Source organism: Polypterus senegalus, chromosome 6 (assembly GCF_016835505.1).
Source record: "Polypterus senegalus isolate Bchr_013 chromosome 6, ASM1683550v1, whole genome shotgun sequence".
In the NCBI taxonomy this organism is placed as follows: domain Eukaryota; kingdom Metazoa; phylum Chordata; class Cladistia; order Polypteriformes; family Polypteridae; genus Polypterus; species Polypterus senegalus.
This window is the reverse complement of record NC_053159.1, coordinates 87,535,117-87,559,211: the sequence shown is the minus strand read 5'-3', so window position 1 is coordinate 87,559,211 and position 24,095 is coordinate 87,535,117. Positions and strand designations below refer to the sequence as shown.

General features: G+C 37.8%; 1 protein-coding gene across 1 annotated transcript in view; it reads left to right on the top strand.

Annotated features, from left to right (window-relative positions):
• Nucleotides 1-24,095, top strand: part of LOC120531252 (contactin-associated protein-like 5) — a 558,720-nt gene that overhangs the window by 311,990 nt on the left and 222,635 nt on the right. Inside the window, exon 10 of the mRNA XM_039756501.1 lies at nucleotides 11,276-11,447. Coding sequence (XP_039612435.1) covers nucleotides 11,276-11,447 — 172 coding nt within the window. The remainder of the gene's footprint in view (nucleotides 1-11,275; nucleotides 11,448-24,095) is intronic.

Below are 24,095 nucleotides of genomic sequence, written 5' to 3'. Positions count from 1 at the left end.
AATTACACAATATATTTCCTATTCAAAAGCTACTTTTGAATTAAAGGTGTGCTTCAATGCATTCCTTATTTTAAATGAAGATATATTTTAGGAATTGAAAGCTATTTCACAGGAAAAGTAAGGGAAGGGTTTCTCACTTTGAAAGGTATCCTTTATTTTTATCTAGTCAGTTTTCAACCCGCTTAGTCCTGGATAGGGTCGTGGGGGGTGCTTGAGCCTGTCTAAGCTAGCCTAGGGGGCAAGACGGGAACAAACCCAGGACAGGGTGCCAGTCCATCACAGGGCGATCACACACACACAACCCCAACCACACACTGCAGCCAATTCAATATCACCAATCCACCTCAATTTTTGCATGTCTGGACTGTGGGAGGAAACCGAAGCACCCAAGGCCACCCGAAGGCCCACGCAGACAGAGAGAGGACATGCAAGCTCCACACAGGGAGGACTACCACTGACCACCATGCTGCCCATCCTTTATGGACATTTTAAATTATATAGTTTTCTACAGCCCCACACATCAGCCACCATTGTCACAAATGCTGAACTTACTTTAACACAAAACATTATTTGTAAGCAACTTTATGTAGTACTGTTCAGGGACAGTGGGAAAAATGAGACCATTTGCCAGGGCACCTCTATACTGTACATTTCTGCTTTTCTTGTTATTATGCTATACATACTTGTTTTATACATTAAAACAAACTAAACACATTAATAACCGAGAAAGTCTGTTGCTTTTTGGTTATATTCATAAAATAATTGATGATCATAGTCTTCTGAAATAACTGTACACCGGAGAATGATAGCTGGAAATAAATGATTCTCTATTCATTAAGTTTACATTTAATATACTGTATATTGTACCTTTAGCTTCTTACTCTTTGTATATAAATTAGAAATATTCTCAATTGTAACTGTGGTGTTGCCATTGTTCTCATCTAAACTAATATACAGCATGAAATTATCACCATTTTTAATGTGGTGGGCTCTGGTTGAAAAAGTAATTTGGATTATTTAATGCATTTGCATTTTACTGGTTTAATATATGTTAGAGAGTTCAATGCTTGCTTTCTTATATATTTAAATGATGAATGTCAAATGTTACATTAGCATGAAACCTGAGACGTTTCTATTTAGCTGCTTTTACCAGCTGCCTCACCATTTGTGAGCACAGTACAGTAACATGTAACAGAAAAGGAGTAATTTTTGCATCAGTAATATGTGTATAAAAAGTTATAGCAGCACGTCTCAAAATACAGGATATTAGGAAATGCAAACCAATGAAATCTAATACAGCTGGGAGAGTGGCACAGCGGCAATTATTCTAATTGAATGACTCTAATTGTGCCTGACAGATAACCACTAATTATTATATAGTTAGCACACTTCTTCTCTAGATATATTTCTGTGTGTCCTTAGCAAATTTGCTTTGAGGATAATAATGAGGAAACATAGAGTGAAAGGAATAATTCCCTCTTATAGAATTTTTTTTCAGTTTTATTAATACATGCTGGTATGACTTACGGGATGTGTCAGCTTGCTCTGTGTAACCATATCTGTGTGATCTTTGCTTAATTTGAATTTGCTGTGTTATTTTGCTTTGGGGTCATCTGAGAAAAGTCAGTCGTAAGGTCAGATCCTTATAATCATCATTAATTGTGAATAATTAATATCAGTGTTTGAGTTTAATATAATTTACACATTTCTGCTTTTAGACCAGAGTGAACATGTTGAATGTTAAAAGAGGCTTTGATGTTCGTGTGCCTGCCCCAAGGTGCTTGGCATCCCTATCCAAGATCACACTTATAAATTAAGGGCCCCCATACCCTCTTTCTAAAAAAAATATTACTGAACAAAAAGAAATGCACTAAATAAAATTAGAACTAATCTTTCAAACTGTGTGTCATCTTCAAACTTACTAGAAAGGGAAAAAAATGAGAGAGTCTGAAGAAAACAGTTTCTTACAGTATCTATCTATCTATCTATCTATAGCGGTGGTGTGCTGGAGTGGCAGCATAAAGATGAAAGACGCCTCACGCCTGCACAAACTTGTTAAGAAGGCAGGCTCTATTGTAGGAGTAAAGTTGGACAGTTTAACATCTGTGGCAGAGCGACGGGCACTAAGCAAACTCCTGTCAATCATGAAGAATCCACTGCATCCACTTAACAGTGTCATCTCCAGGCAGAGGAGTAGCTTCAGTGACAGACTGAGGAGATCGTTCCTCCCCCATACTATGCGACTCTTCAATTCCACCCGGGGGAGTAAATGCTATCTATCTATCTATCTATCTATCTATCTATCTATCTATCTATCTATCTATCTATCTATCAATCTATCTATCTATCTATCTATTATTGAGGTCATTTCTCATCTATCTATCTATCTATCTATCTATCTATCTATCTATCTATCTATCTATCTATCTATTATTGAGGTCATTTCTCATCTATCTATCTATCTATCTATCTATCTATCTATCTATCTATCTATCTATCTATCTATCTATCTATCTATTATTTTACCAATGGCCATGGTTTCATCTCCCTTCACTATTAGAGCATTTTATTGTGTTTTAACATTGTTGAGCTGTGCACCCCAAGAAACTACAGTATATCCTGTTCTGGTTGAGAGTCCACAAATGTTATAATTTGTTTCAGTTTATGAACACATTGCTCAAACTGAATTTATTTTCAGAATGTAACATTAGTTCTTGATGTTAAGACAATAAGTGTGAAAGGTTAATTGGTAGGTTTACTGTGGATCGTTTTTAAATACTAAGTCTAATGAAGCTGTTGGATTTGGAAAGCTATAATTAATATCATGCCTGGTTACCACAGCATAGATTATGTGTACTTTGCAATTGAAAAGCACACACTAGACTTCATCTCAAATGCAGTAACTTTTCTTTTCAGCATGTACTGGGTATTTTTGCATTATTGTAATAGAATAGTGCTTTGGGATAATTTCCAGCATCAGTTAGAGACCTAAGCCCATGGGATAGTCAGGGTACAAATGTCCATTACTATGAACTTATTATACACATTATACAATACTAAATAAAATTCCTGTATCTAATAGTTCAAGATCATAGTATATATTTCTTGTGAATTTCATTTCTGCCTTATACTAGAATACACCCTGAAGCAGTATTCCCTTTTTGTGTCAAAATTGCTTAACCATTTCATAGAATTACAAACAAATCAATTTTTCCTTTTAATTTACACAGAACAGATACTTGACTACTACTGAAATAGACAGAGAACATCAGCCTCTCATAGCTGATTTTTTTTAAATGTATATAATTAAGTTATGCAGCCCTGGCCTGGTGTGATATAATGGTATCTTACTGTTGCTGATTCCTGTCTAGCTCCCATTTCTGATGGTACCCATTCTGTTTTCCTGTTTTGGGTGTGGTGTTGAAATCTACGCATTTAATGTTTCCAACTCAAAATCAAGAGACTTTATAATTTGACAATTTCACATACTGTATAAAGCTTCTGTTCCTTTCCATGATGATAGGTCCGTTGTTATAGCAGTTTTTAACTGGATGTTAGTAGCATATCTTACATATTTTCCCTGCTTTCTCCATGGGTATCCTCTAAGGATTCCCTTTTTTTCCCTTGTTGTACAGAGACATGCTGTTAGGTGGTTTGGCTACGCTAAGCATTCCAGCACGGAGGGATGGTTACTGCCATAACCTACATTTTTATTCAACCCTTACTTATGGAGGCTAAGTGGTTAAGACTGCTGTCTTACTCCTCAAGAGTCTGGGGTTCAAACGCAGCATGGAGAACGGTATAAAATATGTGTAGTTGGTACATTCTGGCTATGTCTATGTGGCCTTTGATCTTCCTCTTGCATCCCAAAGACACTATATTAGTTCAGTCGGCTATTCTAAGCTGGTCTCATTTGAGTGAATGAGTGCGTGAGTGAGTATGATGGACTGGCATCCTATCTATAGTTGAATTGTGTTTTGCATTCAGTGCTGCCAAATATTAATTTAATACAGATTATGGTAATTACTGAATGAAAATAAATGCAAGGATTGCTTGTCACCTTCTTGCTGAATATTGCATTTTTTCAAATCCCGTCATTGTCTGTAAAATAACTTGCTGTTGTAAATGACATTTATCTAAATTTCAATTACACTTAGAGTATTCTGCTTTTCATCCCACCTAGGGGTGGATCCTACCATGTATATCTGATACTTCTGGATGACCAAAGGTTGGTCTAGGAAACCCTTGGTTGTCCAACTGCCTTTCCTTAGTGGGATCCCAAACAGATACAAAAATGAGTACTGGGATTTCACTCTGCCTGGTTGTTTCTGTCCAGTTGCCTTTACATGCAAACTTTCAGGCTTTATTAACCATAATGACATAAATATTTTTCTTCTGAAGCCCCCCTTAACACTGTGTGAAGCTAAAGTTTTGCCAACTCAGACCAGCAGTCCCTAGAGACCTTAAGCTATAATAACATTAAAAGTTTCAATTCAAGCAATCAGCAGTTCTAAAATCAATTTAATTGTTAATGATTACATTATTCATAGAATAACATTAATTTGACATAGAGGCAAGAACCGACCCCCGAAATGGTGACAGTGTATCACAGGGCATGTTTTGAATTGGTAGTTAACCTAACATGTACATCTTTAGGATGTGGAGGAGAACTGAAGATCTTAGAAGATAAAAACAAACAATACAGACACATGGAGAACATGCACACTAAACACTGACAGTGACCTGGTGTTGGGCATGAACCCAGGACCTGGAACTGCATAACAGCAGAGGTAACCACTTCACCAGCATGTTAAGCATTATACCAATGAGAGATTAATAAACACAGAGCTGGGTTAGTGTGTATGGAAAAAGTCATTTCTGAAAAGAAATTTCAAACAGAAGGTTAGAGATATACTGTAACATTTTAGCTCTCTAGTTGGAGCATTACGTCTGTAACGTTCCTTTCTAAGGAATATATTTGAACAAGAAGTGTATAATAAAATATGTGTTAAGGCCTTCACACCACTGTATATACATACTTGCAATGAGGAAACCAAATGATTTTTCAGGAGTCAGGATTTTTTTTTTTTTCAGCAAGCAGGATTTCTTTTTCTAGTACAGATCTTTCTGTAGTATAATTAAACACATATTACAGAAAAGTCACCATAATTGAAAAGTTTATCAAAAAATTGAGTTGAACCATATAACTTGGTTTGTCCGGTTAATTTAGACATAGTTGATACTGCCGTAAAGGATTTGCAGGATCAGGAAAGCTACTGCTGTTGTGCTAAAAGTCTTCTTTGTTTATAAGACATAAATAACTTTTATTGTTGAGAACAACTCCACTATAGTGCATTATTCTTCCTTTAAAAGCCATAATTGTGAGATGTTAGTGCAGTGGCAGACATAAAGTTGTTGATAGACCTATAAACTTCTAGTTGCTATTTTATGACTATGGCCTTATGTGCTGTTAACCACATAATTTTAATAGCTGCTTTTCATAGCCTGCCAATGATTAATACACAGGCAACAGTAGTGTGGTAGGATAATACTCTGTAGTATAAATTTTAAATTTGCGGTGTACCTTTTTTCTTTGAAAATACCTCTGTAAATTAGAATGTGTGATGGAGACCCACTTATTACTATAAATATACATGATGTGTCAAAACACAATCATTCCAGGAAATCCACAAATGAAAGCTGCAAATTCAGGAAGCTTTCATTCTGACAGGTGGAAGCTGGTATGGCAGCCTGCCTTGACTCTTTGAATGCCTTGTTTAGCTTCTGTCCCTCTTTTTTCCTTTTGGAGGTACTGGATTAGTAGGTATGCTTAAACCATTAGGACACATCTTAACTACTTGGTGAATTTCAAATCTGTCTACCATGTGACATGGAGTACTCCCCTCCCAAAAAAAATCTAACTTGTACTTAAACCAGCCTTTTTTGTGTGTGAACTTATCTTTAAACAGGTGGTCCAGTGCCCAGACAGCATATATTCTGAATATGTGGGGAGTTAGGTGGAGAACTTTATTTCTTGGTGCAAATACATTCATCCATCCATCCATCCATCCATTCAAGCTCACTGTCTGACCTTATGGACAGCAGGCTCTATTAAGGCCTAGCTCAACAGCACTTACAGCTCACTTTCAGTTCCCTTGGAAACATTTCAAGCTCAGGGGCTAATTTCTTTGTTGACCCACAACTCCATCTAGTAGAGCATACTATCCTTGCAACTCGCCAAGGGCCTGATTATAGTATAAATTTGCCCCTTGAAATCAGCAAAAACAAGGAAATGATTATTGTCTTTCACTGCACCATAAGACCTCTATGTCTGCTCACTATTGAAGGAGTGGACGCGAGGTTACGGGGTCCACATTAATGACAGGTTTCAATGGTCTTGGGACACAGATGAACTATATACAAAAGGGTAGAGCAGGCTCTTTTTCCTTTGGAGACTGCATTCCCTTAATATGGGAAGCGACATCCTTCACATCTTCTACAACTCTGTGATGACCATTGCAATTTATCTGCATCCTAGTCAATTCCTCTGTGTCCCACCCCTCTTGGGTTGTTACAGTATGTTCAATATGTATAGTTTATTTAAAGCTGATTTATCAAGTTGTATTCATTCACTTTAACAGAGACTGCAATTATCTGAATCACAGATCATTTAGTATGAACACTGGCATATTGACACATCCTACATTTATGATAGCATTGTTGAAAATAATATGAGAAATTTGTTTTGCAGACTTCAGATAAAAAAAAATGTTTTTCACTTTATTCAGTATGATTTTTATAGCACCATACACACAATAACCTTGAATTAGCCTGGTGCACAGAAAATAAATATAAACTCAGTGAGTTCATATATAATATTATAGCAACTTGGCAGAAACACGCTTCTCTTGTTAAAGTCAATGAGTTCAACTGTTTTATAGCCATGTTGAATCAATAATGAATATATGATTTTTTTATACTTAGGGTCTGGGAGATTAAGTTTCTATTTTAGCCTGTACAGACAGTAAATTTCATTCATTCATCCATCCATCCAAGCTCAATGTCCGACCTTATGGGCAGCAGGCTCTATTAAGCCCAGCTCAACAGCACTTACAGGTCACTTTCAGTTCCCTTGGAAACATTTCCAGCTCAGGGGCTAATCTGTGTCTTGACCCACAACTCCATCTAGTAGAGCATACTGTCCTTGCAACTCCACAAGGGCCTGATTATAGTATAAATCAGAACTCCGTTCATAAAATCACAGTCCTGTTTACCAACTGGGCTGAATCTCACTCACACCTGATAAAACTTAACACGCCTTCTGTCCAGTACATTGTATCATCCAGTTTCCATGGAAATGGTTTTGACTCAATGGCTGTGTCCTGTGCTCTTCCGTTGCAAAATGTACTTCTAGGCACAGTATGTTCCACTTCTGTTATTACTGGCATGCTTTGGTGTGTTTTGTAATGGAACATTTGCTGTTCTTCCAAGAATTGATTGTGAAGACAAATATCACAAATCATCATTCTGTATCAGCCAGTTTTCTTTTCTTTTTTAATTTTTTTAATCAGTATAGCTGCCAACATTTACCTTTTGTGAACAAAAGGCAAGACATTTAATATAAAGGCTGAAATGTAAGGTAAACAAAAAAATGGAAAAAGATAGACTTCTATAAAATTATGCATATATATTTCTTCATGAGCATGCTCTTTCTTTCTTCCTTTTTTAAAATTATTTATTTATGTCCTCTGGGGGGTGAATAGTGGAAATGTATGCATTAAATTTCCCCTATATGTAATTGGTGAACTGGAAGTACATCAAGTAGGGACACCTACTGTAAAATGGGGACTGGACAGATGGGACAGTTATAGTCATCACACTATATAATCATCAGTCTCTTTATAAAACAAAGATAGTAGGAAGATGTGAGAGATGACAAGAGGGCATTTGACCCAACTACATGTTGAGTTGACATTGACGTGGGAAAGAACACCACATAATTATTATCCTTGATGTGAAATTGTCAACTTGGGGGTTGCCTGTGACATGTAGCCCTTTAAGGGCCTTTTACTTCACAAGGGTCTTGTGTATAAAACTTTGCAGATTTGAGCTTTAAAATAAGCGCTAGCCAAAAAAACAGAAAATGTGTATGCCAAAAAATTATTTGATTTATAAATTCTGGCATATGCACATTTGTAACACAATTTACTCTTTACAAATCACAGTCATCTTGTACATGTGTGTATCAATCAATCAACATTTATTTTTATAGCACATATTCATACAAAAAAAATGTAGCTCAAAGTGCTTTACAAAATGAATAGAAAAATCCATCCATTTTCTAACCCGCTGAATCCGAATACAGGGTCACAGGGGTCTGCTGGAGCCAATCCCAGCCAACACAGGGCACAAGGCAGGAACCAATCCAGGGCAGGGTGCCAACCCACCGCAAGACACACACAAACACACCCACACACCAAGCACACACTAGGGCCAATTTAGAATCGCCAATCCACCTAACCTGCATGTCTTTGGATTGTGGGAGGAAACCGGAGCGCCCGGAGGAAACCCACGCAGACACGGGAGAACATGCAAACTCCACGCAGGGAGGACCCGGAAGCGAACCCGGTCTCCTAACTGCAGGCAGCAGCGCTACCACTGCGCCACCGTGCCGCCCATAATAGAAAAATAGAAGACACAATAAAAAATAAACATAAGTCAACATTAATTAACATAGAATAAGAGTGAGGTCCGATGGCCAGGGTGGACAGAAAAAACAAAAAAAAAACTCCAAAGGCTGGAGAAAAAAATAAAATCTGTAGGGGTTCCAGACCAAGAGACCGCCCAGTCCCCTCTGGGCAATCTACCTAACATTAGTCAAAAAGTGTATGTGAACACACCTCAGGCCCTGCCCAACTGCCACCCTAGAACAACCATATATGGACTTTGCTAATCATTCTCATACATAAACTAGCATAGTTTTGAGACCTTCTTTGGCTGGCAGTGCAGCCTCCCACCTGACACATCCAGATACCACCACCTTTGAGGAATCCTATTATGCACCCCTCATGGCACTCAAGCACCTAGCCTCTGCGCTCTTGAGTTGCGAAAAGGCATAAGCTGCCAGTGTCTGAACAGGCAACCATTTTTATTTGGCACATGTAATGTGACATGATACAATCAATAGCATAGACCATATGTTAAACTGCAGGTTCAGACAGTTACTGCACCAACAAACCAGTCACGTACAGGACAACTCATCTACCAACACTATCTTGCCCCAAAATAAATGAATCATTGGTTGACAAAGACCACTAAGTCATAATATTTGTCAGGCTCATCTTGTCATCACAGATGACTTGTGTGTTAATGGAATGTTACTGCTCATGGTTAACAAAAGAGGTGTCATTCTCTTTAGCTGCTCTTATCGCTATGAGTGCTGTCAATTGCACCAATTACGTTAGGAAAACTGAATGGCTCTTCGGAGCCTAAATTGGCTAATAAGCCAGACATCATCATGAGAAAAAAATCCTGCCGGGTCCTAAAAGTTTGTTACTTTTGTATATGGCAATTTGCATTGTTTTAAAACAGCACCAAACAAGCAATATTGTGTCAAACTATTAGGCTATGAACAGGCTGTAAGGGCCTATATTAATTATTAACTATTATCACCCGCAGCTCCGCCTTCGTAGAAGTGAAACAGGACAGCGAGGAGGGCCCTGCCTGGCTCCCCACTCCTGATGTCACGCAACAACCCGGCTCGTAGCCTCTGTCTCAGATTAGCACAAATATATATTATGCAAGTGCACTATAAAACTTAGCGCGATGAGAGAAGTTACAAAATCAACTGGAATGTTCAAGCAAATTATGGAAAAAAAAAACAATTTAGATCCATTAAGTAGTTCTCTCGTTCGCTAGCTAAGCGGATGTAAGATACGCCCTGAGGCTGGTGCATGACCCGCTGTGTCTCACTTGGATTCTCACAAATAAATTGGTACCGCAAATGAAGTATGTAATACTTAGTGCAATGAGAGAAGTCTCAAAATCAAGCGAAATGTTCAAGCAAATTATAGAAAAAACCCAATCTAAATCCGTTAAGTAGTTCTCTCATGAAAAACGGACAGACATACAGACAAATAAACATTGGATTTTATATATATATATATATATATATATATATATATATATATATATATATATATATAATATATAAAAGAGAAAGAGATTATACACCTGAATCATCATTTAGGTGGTTTGGCTGCATTTGCCTACTGTATCAAGAGTGTTGTCATTTCCCACTTTTTCCAAGGTGGGAATTGTGTAAATACAGTATATTCAAGTTCTCCCATTATGTTTTTGTTTTATAAATCCCGAATTTTGTATTGAAAGTTACATACATATGTCTAGAGCTTCTTTTTGTGTGTATGCAAGTTTTATAAATCTGACCCCAGGAGTTTAGAAACACTATGAGCTTTCTGTGGAAGCTCTGGAATGGTATCCCTATTATTATTATGGAGTTTCTCTTTAATGCAGAATTAATGTAACAGTGAACTGGAACCATCTTCAGCAAGGATGGTTAGATTTGCTCCAGCAATAGAAGTCCTGTATGAAAAGTAGGAGCCAGGACTCAACTAGCTTTGGGAAGATTAACCACGAGGATGGTGACAAAGAGTAAGGAGGCGAAAAGTACCAAGGTGGACAAGTGGATAAGTCACTCCATTGAGACTCAAAGAATCAAGGCTATGAAAGAAGGCCCAGAGTGGTTACATTCATTCTTGTCTTGATTGTACTTTGCTTTCTGCATTTGTTAATATCTTCTACTGGACTTTTATTTTTGTTGAGCAGATGCCCTCTGCTGGCTTATTTACGCTCATCTTGGTTTAATTCTAGTTCAGCAGTGTCTTAACAGCACCTTTATGGTTCACACAATGCAACGATTTTTATGTTTTTTATCAGCTGATGTGTGTGTTCATAATCATTTAATAATTTTTAGCATATTATGTATTCATAATATGTATATACTTGTTTAATAAAAATAACTTAATGCAGCTCACCCTTTTCTGCACTATAGTTCACCAATACAGAGTAAAAAGTGAGTTGCTGGGTAAATGTTACACTGGACAATACTAGGCAGTCTATTCAAATACCATATGAAGCAAACTGATTTTGAGAATCTGGAAATGTAGCAGTTACGCAAGATTTCTAAAAAATGTATTTTTGAAATTCACTTTTTTCTATTGTCTTACAATATCCTTCTTTTTATATTCTTTAACAGGATGCCCTGCTACCCTCAATGACCTGAACTGCAGAAGTCCAACTCTAGCTTTCCAAGGTTGCATGCGCCTGATATTCATCAACAACCAGCCCATAAATTTTTTTCAAGTGCAGCAAGGCCTGCTAGGAAATTTCAGCGACTTACAAATTGATGCATGCGGCATCAGAGACAGGTAAAACAAAATAATGTTAATACTTAAGTATGGTAAACATAGAGCAATAAGCTGTAAGTACTCATCTATTATCAAATGTTGTCTGTGCTGTGATGGTCTTTTATACATAGGAGTTTCCAGGAAACATAAATACTGTGCTGGATTTGTTCTTGTCCATGGTAGACATTTTTATAGTGGCTGACCAGCATCAGGGCTTCCAACTGACAAAAAGGGCCTCAGTGGAGCCTTTGATTTATGTTGGCTTGCAAGAAAATTAATAACCCTTGAGTCAAGTACTAGGACTTGGTGACCTCTAGGGGGCAATGTCTCGTCAAAGGGATTTTAAAAGCACTCTGAAGCAGAGAGACCTGCTGCCCTATACTGTAAGTGCCAGTAATCAGTGTGGAGAAATACATCCTGATAACTTTTTATATAAGGAAGCTAAAAAAAATCTGAAGGAAAATAATTTTCTTTTTCATTTGCAACACAATGTGGCTATATAAAAGCACTGTTGCCATCAATTGAAGCTAAAACTGTACACAAAAGATGTGAGAGTGAGGGTTAAGGAACTGTCATTCACTTTGCTTGTTGTTATATTTTTATTTGTAGTCAGTAATTTATGAATAATAGCAAATCATCCATCATTTTTGTACATAAGATTTATCTAGATTCATCACAGAGATCTCTCGCTAGCAATAAGGCACGAGGTATGAAATCACATGAAATGCTGAGACCCATGACTTTTTTCCAGCCAATTTATCTTTAAGAGCCCCCCACTAACTGTATGTCTTTGGACCGTGGGAAGCAATCATTCAGACAAAGGGATAACATGCAAAATCCATACAAAAAGTACTGCAGGTAGTAATAGTGATCAAGACAAAGGAGGCAAAATGAAAGGCCAGGTTTGAAGTCCTCAGTCCAAAGCTTTAATCACAACATTACTCCCCAGAATCCCAGTTAGTTATTTACATAGTACTTCTCATACACCTGATTAACCGACAGCACTATAATGGAGGCTCATTGTCTTACAAAATTTAACACAGATAGTTGGATTTTATATATAACTAGCTGTCCCCCACGGCTCCATCTGTGTAGTAGTGAAACAGGATAAACTTTAAAAATCAATAAACAAACTTGTTATCACTATGTAAGTGGAGGCAAGGTACGCTCCAAAATATGGCCAGAGGTAGACCGATTTGAAACGGAGGCTGGCGCATGAGTAAGGAGAGCCCCGCCTGGCTCCCTACTCCCGACATCACGCTTCCCCCTACGCCCTTGGCCCGCGCCCTCTGTTTCAGATTAGCGTGATTATATCGCTCCTGCACGTGAACTATGATTCTTAGCGTGATGTGAGATGTTGCAAAATCAACCGGAATGTTCAAGCAAATTATAGAAAAAAAATCTAAATCTATTAAGTAGTAAAAGCGGACTGACAGACAGACGTTGGATTTTATATATATAGAGATACAAAGGTGACTGACTAACTGAATGATTCAATAACTCACTCACTCACTCACTCACTCATCAACTTCTAGTTAAAAAGCTGAAATTTGTCAGAATTCTTCATCTGTGTCATTAGGTATCCACTAATAAAGAAAATTTGGATACATCAATATTTAGGGCTAAAACCCCCAATACAATATACTCCCCAAAACTTTGTAATGGTACAAGATTACAGATTAAATTGTTACATTCAAGTCTGACGGAAGCTAGTATTATTATAGGATCTGCTACAGGCTGGACTTATATTTTTGCCCAAAATTTTCATAATTACTACTAATTACCTGTTTGAATTCAAAAGAATACAGTTTCTTATACTGTAAATTTGTGCCCCACGTCAATAGGAAAACTACAGCAGAAATGTTTTACTCATGTGCAACTGTATGTAGCTTGCACAAGAATAAGAAGCTCCAGTGATCTAATTATGTTAGCCGCTCTCAACAACAACAACAAATATTGCATACAGAAAAATACTCATTTATTTACATAGTATTTCTGATACATGCAAGTAACTATAACTAGGGCCCATTTGTCTTAGGAAATTCTTTGGGTAACACAGTGATTTAAAATATAAAAATGGGTAATAAAATAATTTTATTTGATAAAATATTACGAAAAATTTTTGTTATTCTGAAAAATAATTTACTGCTTTCTACAAGATGTTCAGAACAAAGTATGTGTGTAATATTTATTTAAGGAGCCTCTGAATAAATCCAAATTTCCCCATGTGGACAAATAAACTTTTATCTATCTATCTATCTATCTATCAATCTAATGTACAGTATATTATGTAGTAACCTAATATGAAAATAAAAAAGGAACATTTACTGTCTGTTTATAAAACACAAAAGTTAAAAATACATAAAATTAGTAAGAAAAAAGTTCAAGTAGATAACAGCATTTTAATTGAAGAAAAGAACGAAACTGAGCATCGTTAAAGGTGTGGATCACTAAGCAGTTAGGATTTCCACCTTGAAACATCTGAATTCTTCATCTGATTTCTGTTTGTGTTTAGTTTGAATGTTTTCCTGGTGCCTGATGGGAGTTTTCTTCAGAGAGTTTCAGGTTAATTAATGGTGCAGTTCAATGTGGGTATGTATGTAAATGTGCCCTGCAATGGTTTGGAGCATCTCAAGGGTTGAACATTTTGTCTAACTTCATACAGAAAAAATGTTGACGTGGTTTCTCTGCGTTTTTCCGAGACTGATTATTACCAGTTACACATTCCTTTTCAGATCATGGATTGGAATATCTGTCAGTCAAAATTTAATAGGCATTTACTTGCAGCTAAAGTCTAACTCTTTGTTAACAACCTGCATACATTGCAGTTCCTGACAATACCTTTTTATAATGTTATTTAATACCTTGTTCTAGAAAACAAACGTTATATTAACAAACTGAATCTAAAGCCTACTAATAAATGATTGGGAATTTGATGGTTCACTATTTTGTTGGAATTAATCCGTACATGTCGAAAAATATCCATTCCAGTCTACTGTGTATCACCCTTCTGAAAATAAGCTGCCATTATTCAGTTCGATTTCAATTTATTTAGTAAAAACCATCTGTATATTTCCTCATGCTAAAAATATGCATTTTTTCTGATATAAGATATCAGATATTACACTAATGGATTTGGGTCAATATACAAAAAAGCTGCTATCAATTAATAAATGCTAAATTGTATTATCAAAAGATAATACTGTTCCTAGAAATTATAGGAATTTAGCCTTTAATACAGCATTTAAAGCTTAAAGCATCCATTAAATAAAATATCTGCATATCTTTATAAATTGCTGGCAGTTTCCTGAAGACATTTAATGGGAGATGACAGGCACTGTAATTATTAATGCTTATTTAGTAAAAGCCTTCAGTCCAGGCATCTTGCTAAGTGCAGTTTTAAATATCAATGTACACAATAAATGTGCATCATTTTTGCAAAATTTGAATCAATTAAATACTTGTATCAAAACATAAGTAAATAAAATATTGGCAGAGTGAGTGGTTAGTGCTCTTGCTGTCTCATGGCACTAGAGTAGTAGGTTCAAATCCTACACCAGTTTATGGCCTGTGTGGACTCTAAATGTTCTCTCCATGTCTGTGTGTTTTTTCTTCTCCTGTTTTTCTCCCACATCCCAAAGACAAGCATATCACACTAACTGGCAACTGCAAAATGGTCCAATAAGAGCAAATGTGCCCTGATGTTGATCCTTGAGTCTCTGAAGTGCATGTATAAAAAAGTTGTATTTTATCAAATTGAAATTAAACACATTTTTTAAAGGTGGTGGGCTTTTGAACATATGTTGGTTAATTTGTCTGCAATTGCAAAACATTCAGAGAATTCTTTTCCTAAGATTTTAATTATAAATCAGGTTTTGAGATTCTTTTACCTGTTACCTATCACCAAAATGGGATTCTTTTAACTGTTACGATTAATTTCCCAAAGTAAAGAAATGTGAAATAAATCCTATAAGAAATAGTAAGAAGATTCATATACTTTTAAACATTGTTCATGGTGTCTGATAGTAATCAGATGACAATTGTCTTTCAAATTTGATTCAAACCCTCACATTTCTGTCTGTCATGTCCATTTGTCACAAGACTTCAACTGTGGCATCTATTTCTTCATTTATCCCTAGAGAAATGTACCATATTAATTTTCAGAGACATATATCCAATTCCAGGTCTACATTGCTGCACACCTTGGTATAATTCTTGTACTTTTTGTGTTTGTGTGGGTTCCCTCCAGAGTTCAATTTATTATATTCTTGTTCAAATCTAAAATTGGCAGAAAATTAGGCTGTGTAATTGACTTTGCCCTTTGAGGAAATGGTGTCTCATACAGGCTTGGTTCCTGCCTTATTTCTATAACCCTCTAATAAGTAAATTGAATAAGAAAAGTAGATGGGTGAACATCCAATTGCATACCTTGCACCGAACGCTTTTCAATGCCTGTACTTAGACATCTGAGGAAGGATTCCATTTCTCTGTTTGTTCTTACCACAGTGGAGTGCATCCTCACTGGCTGCATCAATCCTGGTACACAAGATTTTAAAGTACTGAAGATGGCACAGATTATCACAGGACATTATTATCACACAGTTTACTTCTGTTTAACATTATGACAAGGAGTCCCAAAGCACTGAAGAGGTCTATGAACACTTCCAAAAATGCCTACTAGAGGAAGAAATCCTGTCAAAAACCCTGGCAAGAGTTATTATTACAAAATTGCCCTGTAAGTACATTAAGCTCCATAAAAGGAGTTGCCAGTAAGGACAAAACAAGTCCCAACACACAAATCATTGAAGAAGTTAAAAAAACAGAGCAAAATGGTCAAAGAATCAATAAATCAAAATAGCAAAAACACTAGTAACACCCATCAGCTTCCTAGAACATTCAAAATGAATCCCCTGAGCCCTCTGAATTTATAGGGTGGAGGGCAGTTTCTGGCAATAATTGTCAGGTGGCCCCTCTTCCAGGAGGGACCGCCCACAAAACTCATGGAACATGGCACAGTCAAAGAAAACAAACCATGTACTAAAACAAAAGTAACATTAACATAAGTCAACAACTCAAAATTGAACAACAAAGACATAAAACAAGACTTTGACCCTCTGGTTGAGCAATAACATTTAGGACATATACATCACTCACTGCTTCAGAAAAGCAAACGGTGGCCGCAGCCATTGTATGCGCTCATTTTTCTCACTCCTCCCCTCTGGCAAACAGTACAGGGTCATTGGCACTCACACCTGGGAGAGAATCTGCAAGTCATAAGGTTACTGGACAGTCAGTCGCAGTAACACAAATACTGTATGTGGTCCTGCATATACTGTAGTTACGTGTGTGTATATATATATATATATATATATATATATATATATATATATATATATATATATATATAGTAAGAATAAAGACCACAGGACATTGCAAAGGTTGGGAGCAGCCACCCATATAATTGTTCCTGGCTGCAAAACTTCTTAATCATTAGATCCATGTTCACACGACTCAGTCCAAAACAGAACTAACTCAATATTCACAAGATGATGGCTTTAAAGGCCATTACAGGAAGTGGTGTCATCAGGACCGGAACCAGAAGTGATGTCGTTGGCTGCCCCAGAGCCGGGCGGGATTTCCCTAGAACGGTCTGTAAGAGATTGAGAGAGAGAATCAGTGCACTTCGCCACCCCCTGGTCTGGCATTGAATTACATGTATTTGAGCCCTTTAGTTTTTTCCTAAACACGCGTGTGTGACAGTATTGCCCAGACTCGTCGGGTCGGGCGTCCTGCACCAATAGGTCGTGAATGCTAGAAAGAGCATCGGCATTGGAATGGAGAGAACCCTTCTGATGAACGAACGAGAACTTATAAGGTTGTAGATCTAGGAACCACCTAGTGACTCACGAGTTCGACTCCTTGTGCAGGGACATCCACTGTAAAGGTGCATGGTCCGTGACAAGTGTAAACTCATGACCCAAGAGTTAATACCTCAACTGTGTAATTGCCCATTTGGCTATGATTCAGGTCCAGTCCCGTTTTCTTCTGGGTTCTTTCCATCCTGCCGACTACGCCACTGTAAGAATAAAGACCTTGCGAAGGATTGGGTCAGCCACCTATATAATTGTTCCCAGCTGCAACACTTCTTAATCATTAGATCCATGTTCACACGACTCAGTCCAAAACAGAACTAACTCAATATTCACAAGATGATGGCTTTAAAGGCCATTACAGGAAGTGATGTCATCAGGACCGGAACCGGAAGTGATGTCGCTGACTGCCCCAGAGCCAGGCAGGATTTCCCTAGAATGGTATGTAAGAGATTGAGAGAGAGAATCAGTACACTTCGCCACCCCCTGGTCCAGCGTGGAATTACATGTATTTGAGCCCTTTAGTTGCTTCCTAAACATGCGTGTGTGACTATATATATATATATATATATATATATATATATATATATATATATATATATGTATGCTGATGTCTTTTTTTGTGTGGCTTTGTATTACTGTCACTGAAGAAAAAGGCAAGTAAGAATTTAATCTTAATATGTACACAAGGCAATAAACTTGAACTTGAAAAGTTGAGATGCCTTAAAAGTCAGTTAGAGATACACAGTATGTATACTGGAAACTGAAACCTCTTTGAAATAAAGAGTAGCAGAATTAGAAGTGGAAAGGGAAGCAAGGCAGGGATCCTATTTACTTTTTAAATTATTTACATAACAAGAAAACCATAAAGGTAATGTTTATGAAGGAAAGAGTGGACTCACTGCACGAACAAAGAAAAAAACATTAGAAGTGTACAGCAGGATATGTCGATTACATGCATATTCATATTATTTTTCTTGAACCACAGCCCAATTGCAATTAATGGTGGCATTAAACATTCTCGTAAAGTGCACCTGCCGCACCCCTAGTCAAATTCTAGGACCAAAATAATTGTGAGTAGGAGAGTCTGCCACTCAGAGAGGTCAGAATGCAAGAGCTACCAGAAGAGAATTGCATGCCATCATTTTTGCTAAAACATGGTGTGACGATGCTGGTTCTTAAAACTGGCCAATCTTTCCGTGTCGCGGACTCGCTATGTTACACACAGACCTCCACACACTATTTAATTTTCACATTTGAATGGAACTGCTTTGGTATTATACATAAGAGAAATGCTAGAGGGTTTTTTTTTCAACCCTTTTTTTCAATTCTTAGACATGTAGTTAATTCAGAGGATGTGTGAGAACAGTGGTTAATAATCACATTAAACAGTTTTATAACAAAACAAGTGCTGCCATTATGATCCATTGTCATTTCATTCATTTGTAATTTTTAAACATTTGTTGTGTGATGGACTAGTGTCTCATCCAAGATTGTTCATATTCTGCACTCAGTGCTGTCGCAAACAGACACCAGCTCTCCATGGCTTTAAACTGGATCAATGGATTACAAATTAAAAGTTCTTAAATAAGAAAATTGTGTTTTATCTGCTTAATTCTATTAAAAAAAATCAGTTTCCTCATATGATGCAAATATAACCACTCAAAAGTCGCAACACCATGTCCAACAAAATGATCAGAAAATGTTTCACTTAGACCAATTTAGACCAAATACATTTTTCAGTTGTTCACCTTTATTGATATAAGATTTGTGCAACTGGTGCTTGGGAATTTTTCAGGAAAGTCAAACTCTGATTTCAAAATTCAGAACATGTGAACACATGCTGCGAAAAGAAAAGGGGAGAAATGGATTTTAGACCCGAGGTCTCTTTCGGTGTAGCAGAGAAAAGAAAAGGGATATTTTTAGGGTTTTTTTTCTCTCCTTCTCGTTATTTTCAAGTCTCACACTCAAAACGTCATTTCTATCCTTATTTTCTTTCCCAGCATGTATTCACTAATGATTTTGTCTTTATTTTCGGGACTCACGCTGGTTTAGTTCCCACCTTCCTGTTTTAATGTACAAAACCAATATTGTGAAGGAAGTGTCTACTGCCTGCCTGCTCGTGTTTGTGCAAGATAATCAGATTGTTTGTTTCATGATTTAAGGTTGAACTCTCCACGCTATATTCATGAGAAATGTACATAACTCTGGCTGATCTAGCCTATTCACTTTAATTAACTTTAAACTATTCAGTGACCTGCATTTGTTGCAAAATGCAACATAAGTTTCTGAGTCCAGGAAATGTGTACAAATTGACTTACGGTAAGGATCCTAATATGTTAGAATTTAAGATGAACAGAACAGCCTGTACTTTTATTTCTGTGGTTTTAAAAGGAATGTGAGATTGTCAATATGCAGCATGCTGTTATTTAAATACTTGAAGAAACCTCAGTGGGCAGCATGGCATAGTAATGGTTAGCACTAAAGCTTCATCACTCCAAGATTCTGGGGTCAAAGTCGAGTCACAGTCTACATGGAATTTGCACATTCTCCCTGCATCCATATAGGGCTTCTCCCAATTAATCCTCTGTCCTTCCATATCTGTGCAGGATTGACTAATACATTTACATTAGCCCTGCATGATCGTGTGTGTGTGTGTGTGTGTTTCCTTCAAAGGACACCCAGCAGTCCCTCGATGTGCTCCGACCCACTATGTTTGTGTATTGGAAAAAGCAGCTTAAAGTACATGTTGGCATGAAAAAATGTTTAATGCATTGTTACATGACCAATTGTTTAAGCATTCAATCAATCAGATTTCTTAGGCTTTATATTTTGTAGTGCCTTTAAGAACATGTATTATTACAACACCCATTACAAGGCCAACACGATCACAAAATGGCATCATATTTAATAACTGAACACTGCAATGTTCAAAATAAAGATATATGGTATTAGAAAATGCAGCACTCTGTGACTTCTGGCTTCGGGTCAGACCCAGCCAGAATGTCTGGAAGGACCGGGAGGCAATATATACATCCCCCAGGCCACGATGGGGCAACAGCCCTGGATAGTGAAGGGACCACGTGGATGGAGCGTGGAGGCTCGTTGGGGCCCGTGGCTACGGCCAGGGGAGTCCCAAGCCTCATAGAGCTCTGGAGATCTGCACTTCCACCACACCTGGGAAGGTGGAGGAAGGACCTTCCAGGGATGCCCGGAGTGCTTCCAGGTGCTCGCCACACCAGGAACTGTCGCCGGAAGAACATCAGCGAGCACATGGAGCACATCCGGGTGATTTTAAAAGGGGCCGCTTTCCTACAGTCAAAGAGATAGAGTCGGGTGGAAGTAGGCAGTGCTCAGGAGTGAGGAGGAAAGGCGGCCTAAGGAGGACCAGAAAGAGGCCCAGGAGTACAAGGGGTGCTTGGTGCTGGAGCACTGTGGGTGTACGGGACTTGTGATTGGAGACACTTGTGTAAATAAACGTGTGTGTTTAAGAACTGCTAGTGTCCATCTGGTTATGTCTGGACTATCTTCTCGCAGCTGACAGATGTCAGGAAGATACTGTATGGAAACATATTAGGGCCATATTAGGGCCAAACCTTCACCTTTAATCTCAACATTTTGATCGTATCCTCGAAGGTAATTTCATAAGTGTCAAAATTAAAGTCAAAATGGTATTTTGAAATGTAGAGAATGAAGACTTTTGCTTACCATCACCTCCTTATTTAGTAGTAAAATTTTTGGCATGAAACTTCCATTACAATTTTCCAATACATGTTCCACCTTCTGTAACATTAACCTTCCCTATCTATCCTTCTTTTGTAATGACTGGTGAAATATGCAACAACTTCACACACTCATGACATTGTCATCATCTGCCAAAATACAGCCACGCAGATTTAAATGCTAAGGAAAGTGAGAGCCTTGCAACCACCCACAGCTAAGGAAAATCTATCAGCCATGAACTGCTTAAATTGAAACATTGGCAGTTCAAGTTTAGAACTGAATACCTCTGAGGTGAAGAAGGGCAAGTCATAATAATGTGAAAAGAACATGCAGACTACACATGCCACAATGCTGCCAGGCATTTGTATAATGGCCAGCAAACAATTTTAAAAATTATTTTCTAGATACACAGTGATTCTTTCCACACTAAGATTCTGTATCTCTTTGAAACACAATAATCATACTGTTGGCTTCGATTCTATGAAGTGGAAGGAACACATATAGGCTTCCGAAATGTTTTCTTACTAATTCAGAACGGTCCTCTTCAGCGGTGTGTGAAAATAAATATGCAGCATAATGTCTTGTGAATGACGCATTTTCTTTGTTTTATTTCAAATGACTGGACCAAATGGTACTGGACTTTTTCTACTTCTTTGCTGCTCTGTTCTACCTGACCTCAACTGGAAAAAAGCAAACTCTAGAAGTGCAAATGTAAAATTTAAAATAAAACAACAACAACCTGTGATTCTCATTTTAAAAGGCCAATGACTTTCAAGCCTCATCAATAAACTGAAATGTTCAGATTGCACATGTGCAAACACAACCAAGGGTATAGAGAACACTGCAGAGCCAACTGGTCCTGTCTCTCAGCTGGAAAAAGGCTGAAAGCACCCAGCATGAAGAAATTTCACTTATTACAAGAAGCTGTGTTTTAATTAAAAAGTAATTATATTGCACTTACAATGACAACATTGCTTAAGTAGTTGATATACACATGCTAAAAATAAGTTCAATTCGTGAGTGAAGCTTATTATTTATTTTCCTGTGCCCCATTGGCCCTTAATGCAAAAACACCACCATTTATGAGGTCATCTCTGAATGAGACAAAATGCAACAAAAACAGAATTTGATAGCCTATTTGACATTTTTACACAGTTCCTGTTTATGTTTATGAGTTTAACATTTGCACTGTGCAAATTTTTGTGCATTTTTTGCCAAAATGAATCCACATAATCCCAATATAGGGTCTACACAGAATGATTTCATAGTCTCCAATCAAAGCCATGCCAGTCTGAATAACACATTCCCTACAATTCACTCATTTCATTAAGCACAAAACTGTCAAACCTAATGGTCGTTCCGGAAGCAACAAGTGGGTCATTCCGTACCAACTGCCCAATCGCAGCAGATACTTCAGTTGCTATGTTCATTTTTAACATTGACATTACACATTTATTCTTGAAATATAATTTTGACAGCTTAAAGTAAACTGAACAGATTAATGAGTAGAAAAAAGTGATTATATTATAACATTTTATCCTCCAATCCCAGAAAGATGCCAAAGCAAAAATGTTAGATGGGTTACAGAATAACATATACAGGGCATGAACAAAGGAGAAACATAAAAGTATAATGCAAATTAAATTAAGGAGACAGATGCTATCTAAATCTACCTTAGACTTTCCTATGTTATGGCCACTCTATAACAAAAAAGAGAGAGCCAAAAGCATTTAAAAAGGAAGCGAGGTGCCGTGAGATAGAGACAAAACCTAAGTTAAGAGCCACACAAAAAGGTCAGAGCACAGGTAATCAATAAAGAGAAAACTAAAAGTCAAAACCAAATTCAAATTTCAGAATGCAAAGCACAGGTCCTAACACTAAAATCTTCTTAGAAGATTGTTGTCTTCCTCTAAGTCAAGAGGAAGAAAGAAAAAAAGAGGAAAAAAGACTTCACTTTTTATTTAGATCACCAGATGTATGTTCAGAGACATGTCCTGCAATCCAGCAACACAATGCTACCCTAATCATATGACCAGCAATAGATGTCTTTATTATATACATGGCCAATGTATTTGATTTTACTGGTTACAACGTTTTATTCTGGCCTGTGATTACAGTTTACATCTCATGTTTCTTGGCTCTGGTTATGTATACCCTTTTTGTCTTATGAATTACAGCTCTGTTTTCTTTTTTTTTTTTTACCGTGTCCTGTTCGGCTGTGAAGCAATTAGAATTGATGTCTGAATGCTGGCGACTAGCCTTACAGTTTTTCTCTCAGGTGGAGCGTTACAGCTTCTGCTGACGTCACGCCTGATACCAAAACTTTATTAAAAAATATTTTTAGATGTTTTTAAGATTCGAACTGGACACGGAGACAAAAGTGAAAGAAAAAGAAGAGAGAGAAGGAAGAGATGGAGGTAAAGGGGGAGGGGGTTTCGTATAGAATAAACAATAAATGAACCAGAATCCGCTTCTAGACCTGCAGAAAGAGAGGGGAAAAAAAAAACCACAAGACAAAAACATTGCTGCATCAGCTACATGAAGATATATAAAAGTAAAAATGTTTGCTGACAATCATACAGTAATTATTACTGAGGCATTTAAGGCCACCACAACCTTAGATCATGTGCTGAAGATGTCCAAGTCATACTTATGAAATCACCATGTGAGCACCTGTGTGTGTACGCACGCTTGTATGTGTAAGGTTTCTCTATAGGAGCATCCAATAGTGAGTGTGAAGGGCCACAGACCTGCCCCCAAAACGTGCGGAAGATGGAGGGAGTTCCAAGCCCAGAGATCCAGAGGTCACCCCAGAGCGCGGAGACCCCAGGGAGGCCGTCACCAGAGAAGCCCCAACCCCCACCCGAGAGGCGCAGAGGATCACCCCGGGGGTCACAACCAGCAGCTGGCAGAGTCCCGGGAGATATCAACGGCAAGCCCTCAGGCCCGCCCGCAGCCGCTCTCCCCCGAGTCGGCTGGGCCCGGAACCCAGCAGCCCGGGACCCGAGGGCGACCCACCCCGCCGAGGATCCAACAGAGCCCAGGGAACCAGATCCCACCAGGCAGCCACTGGGAG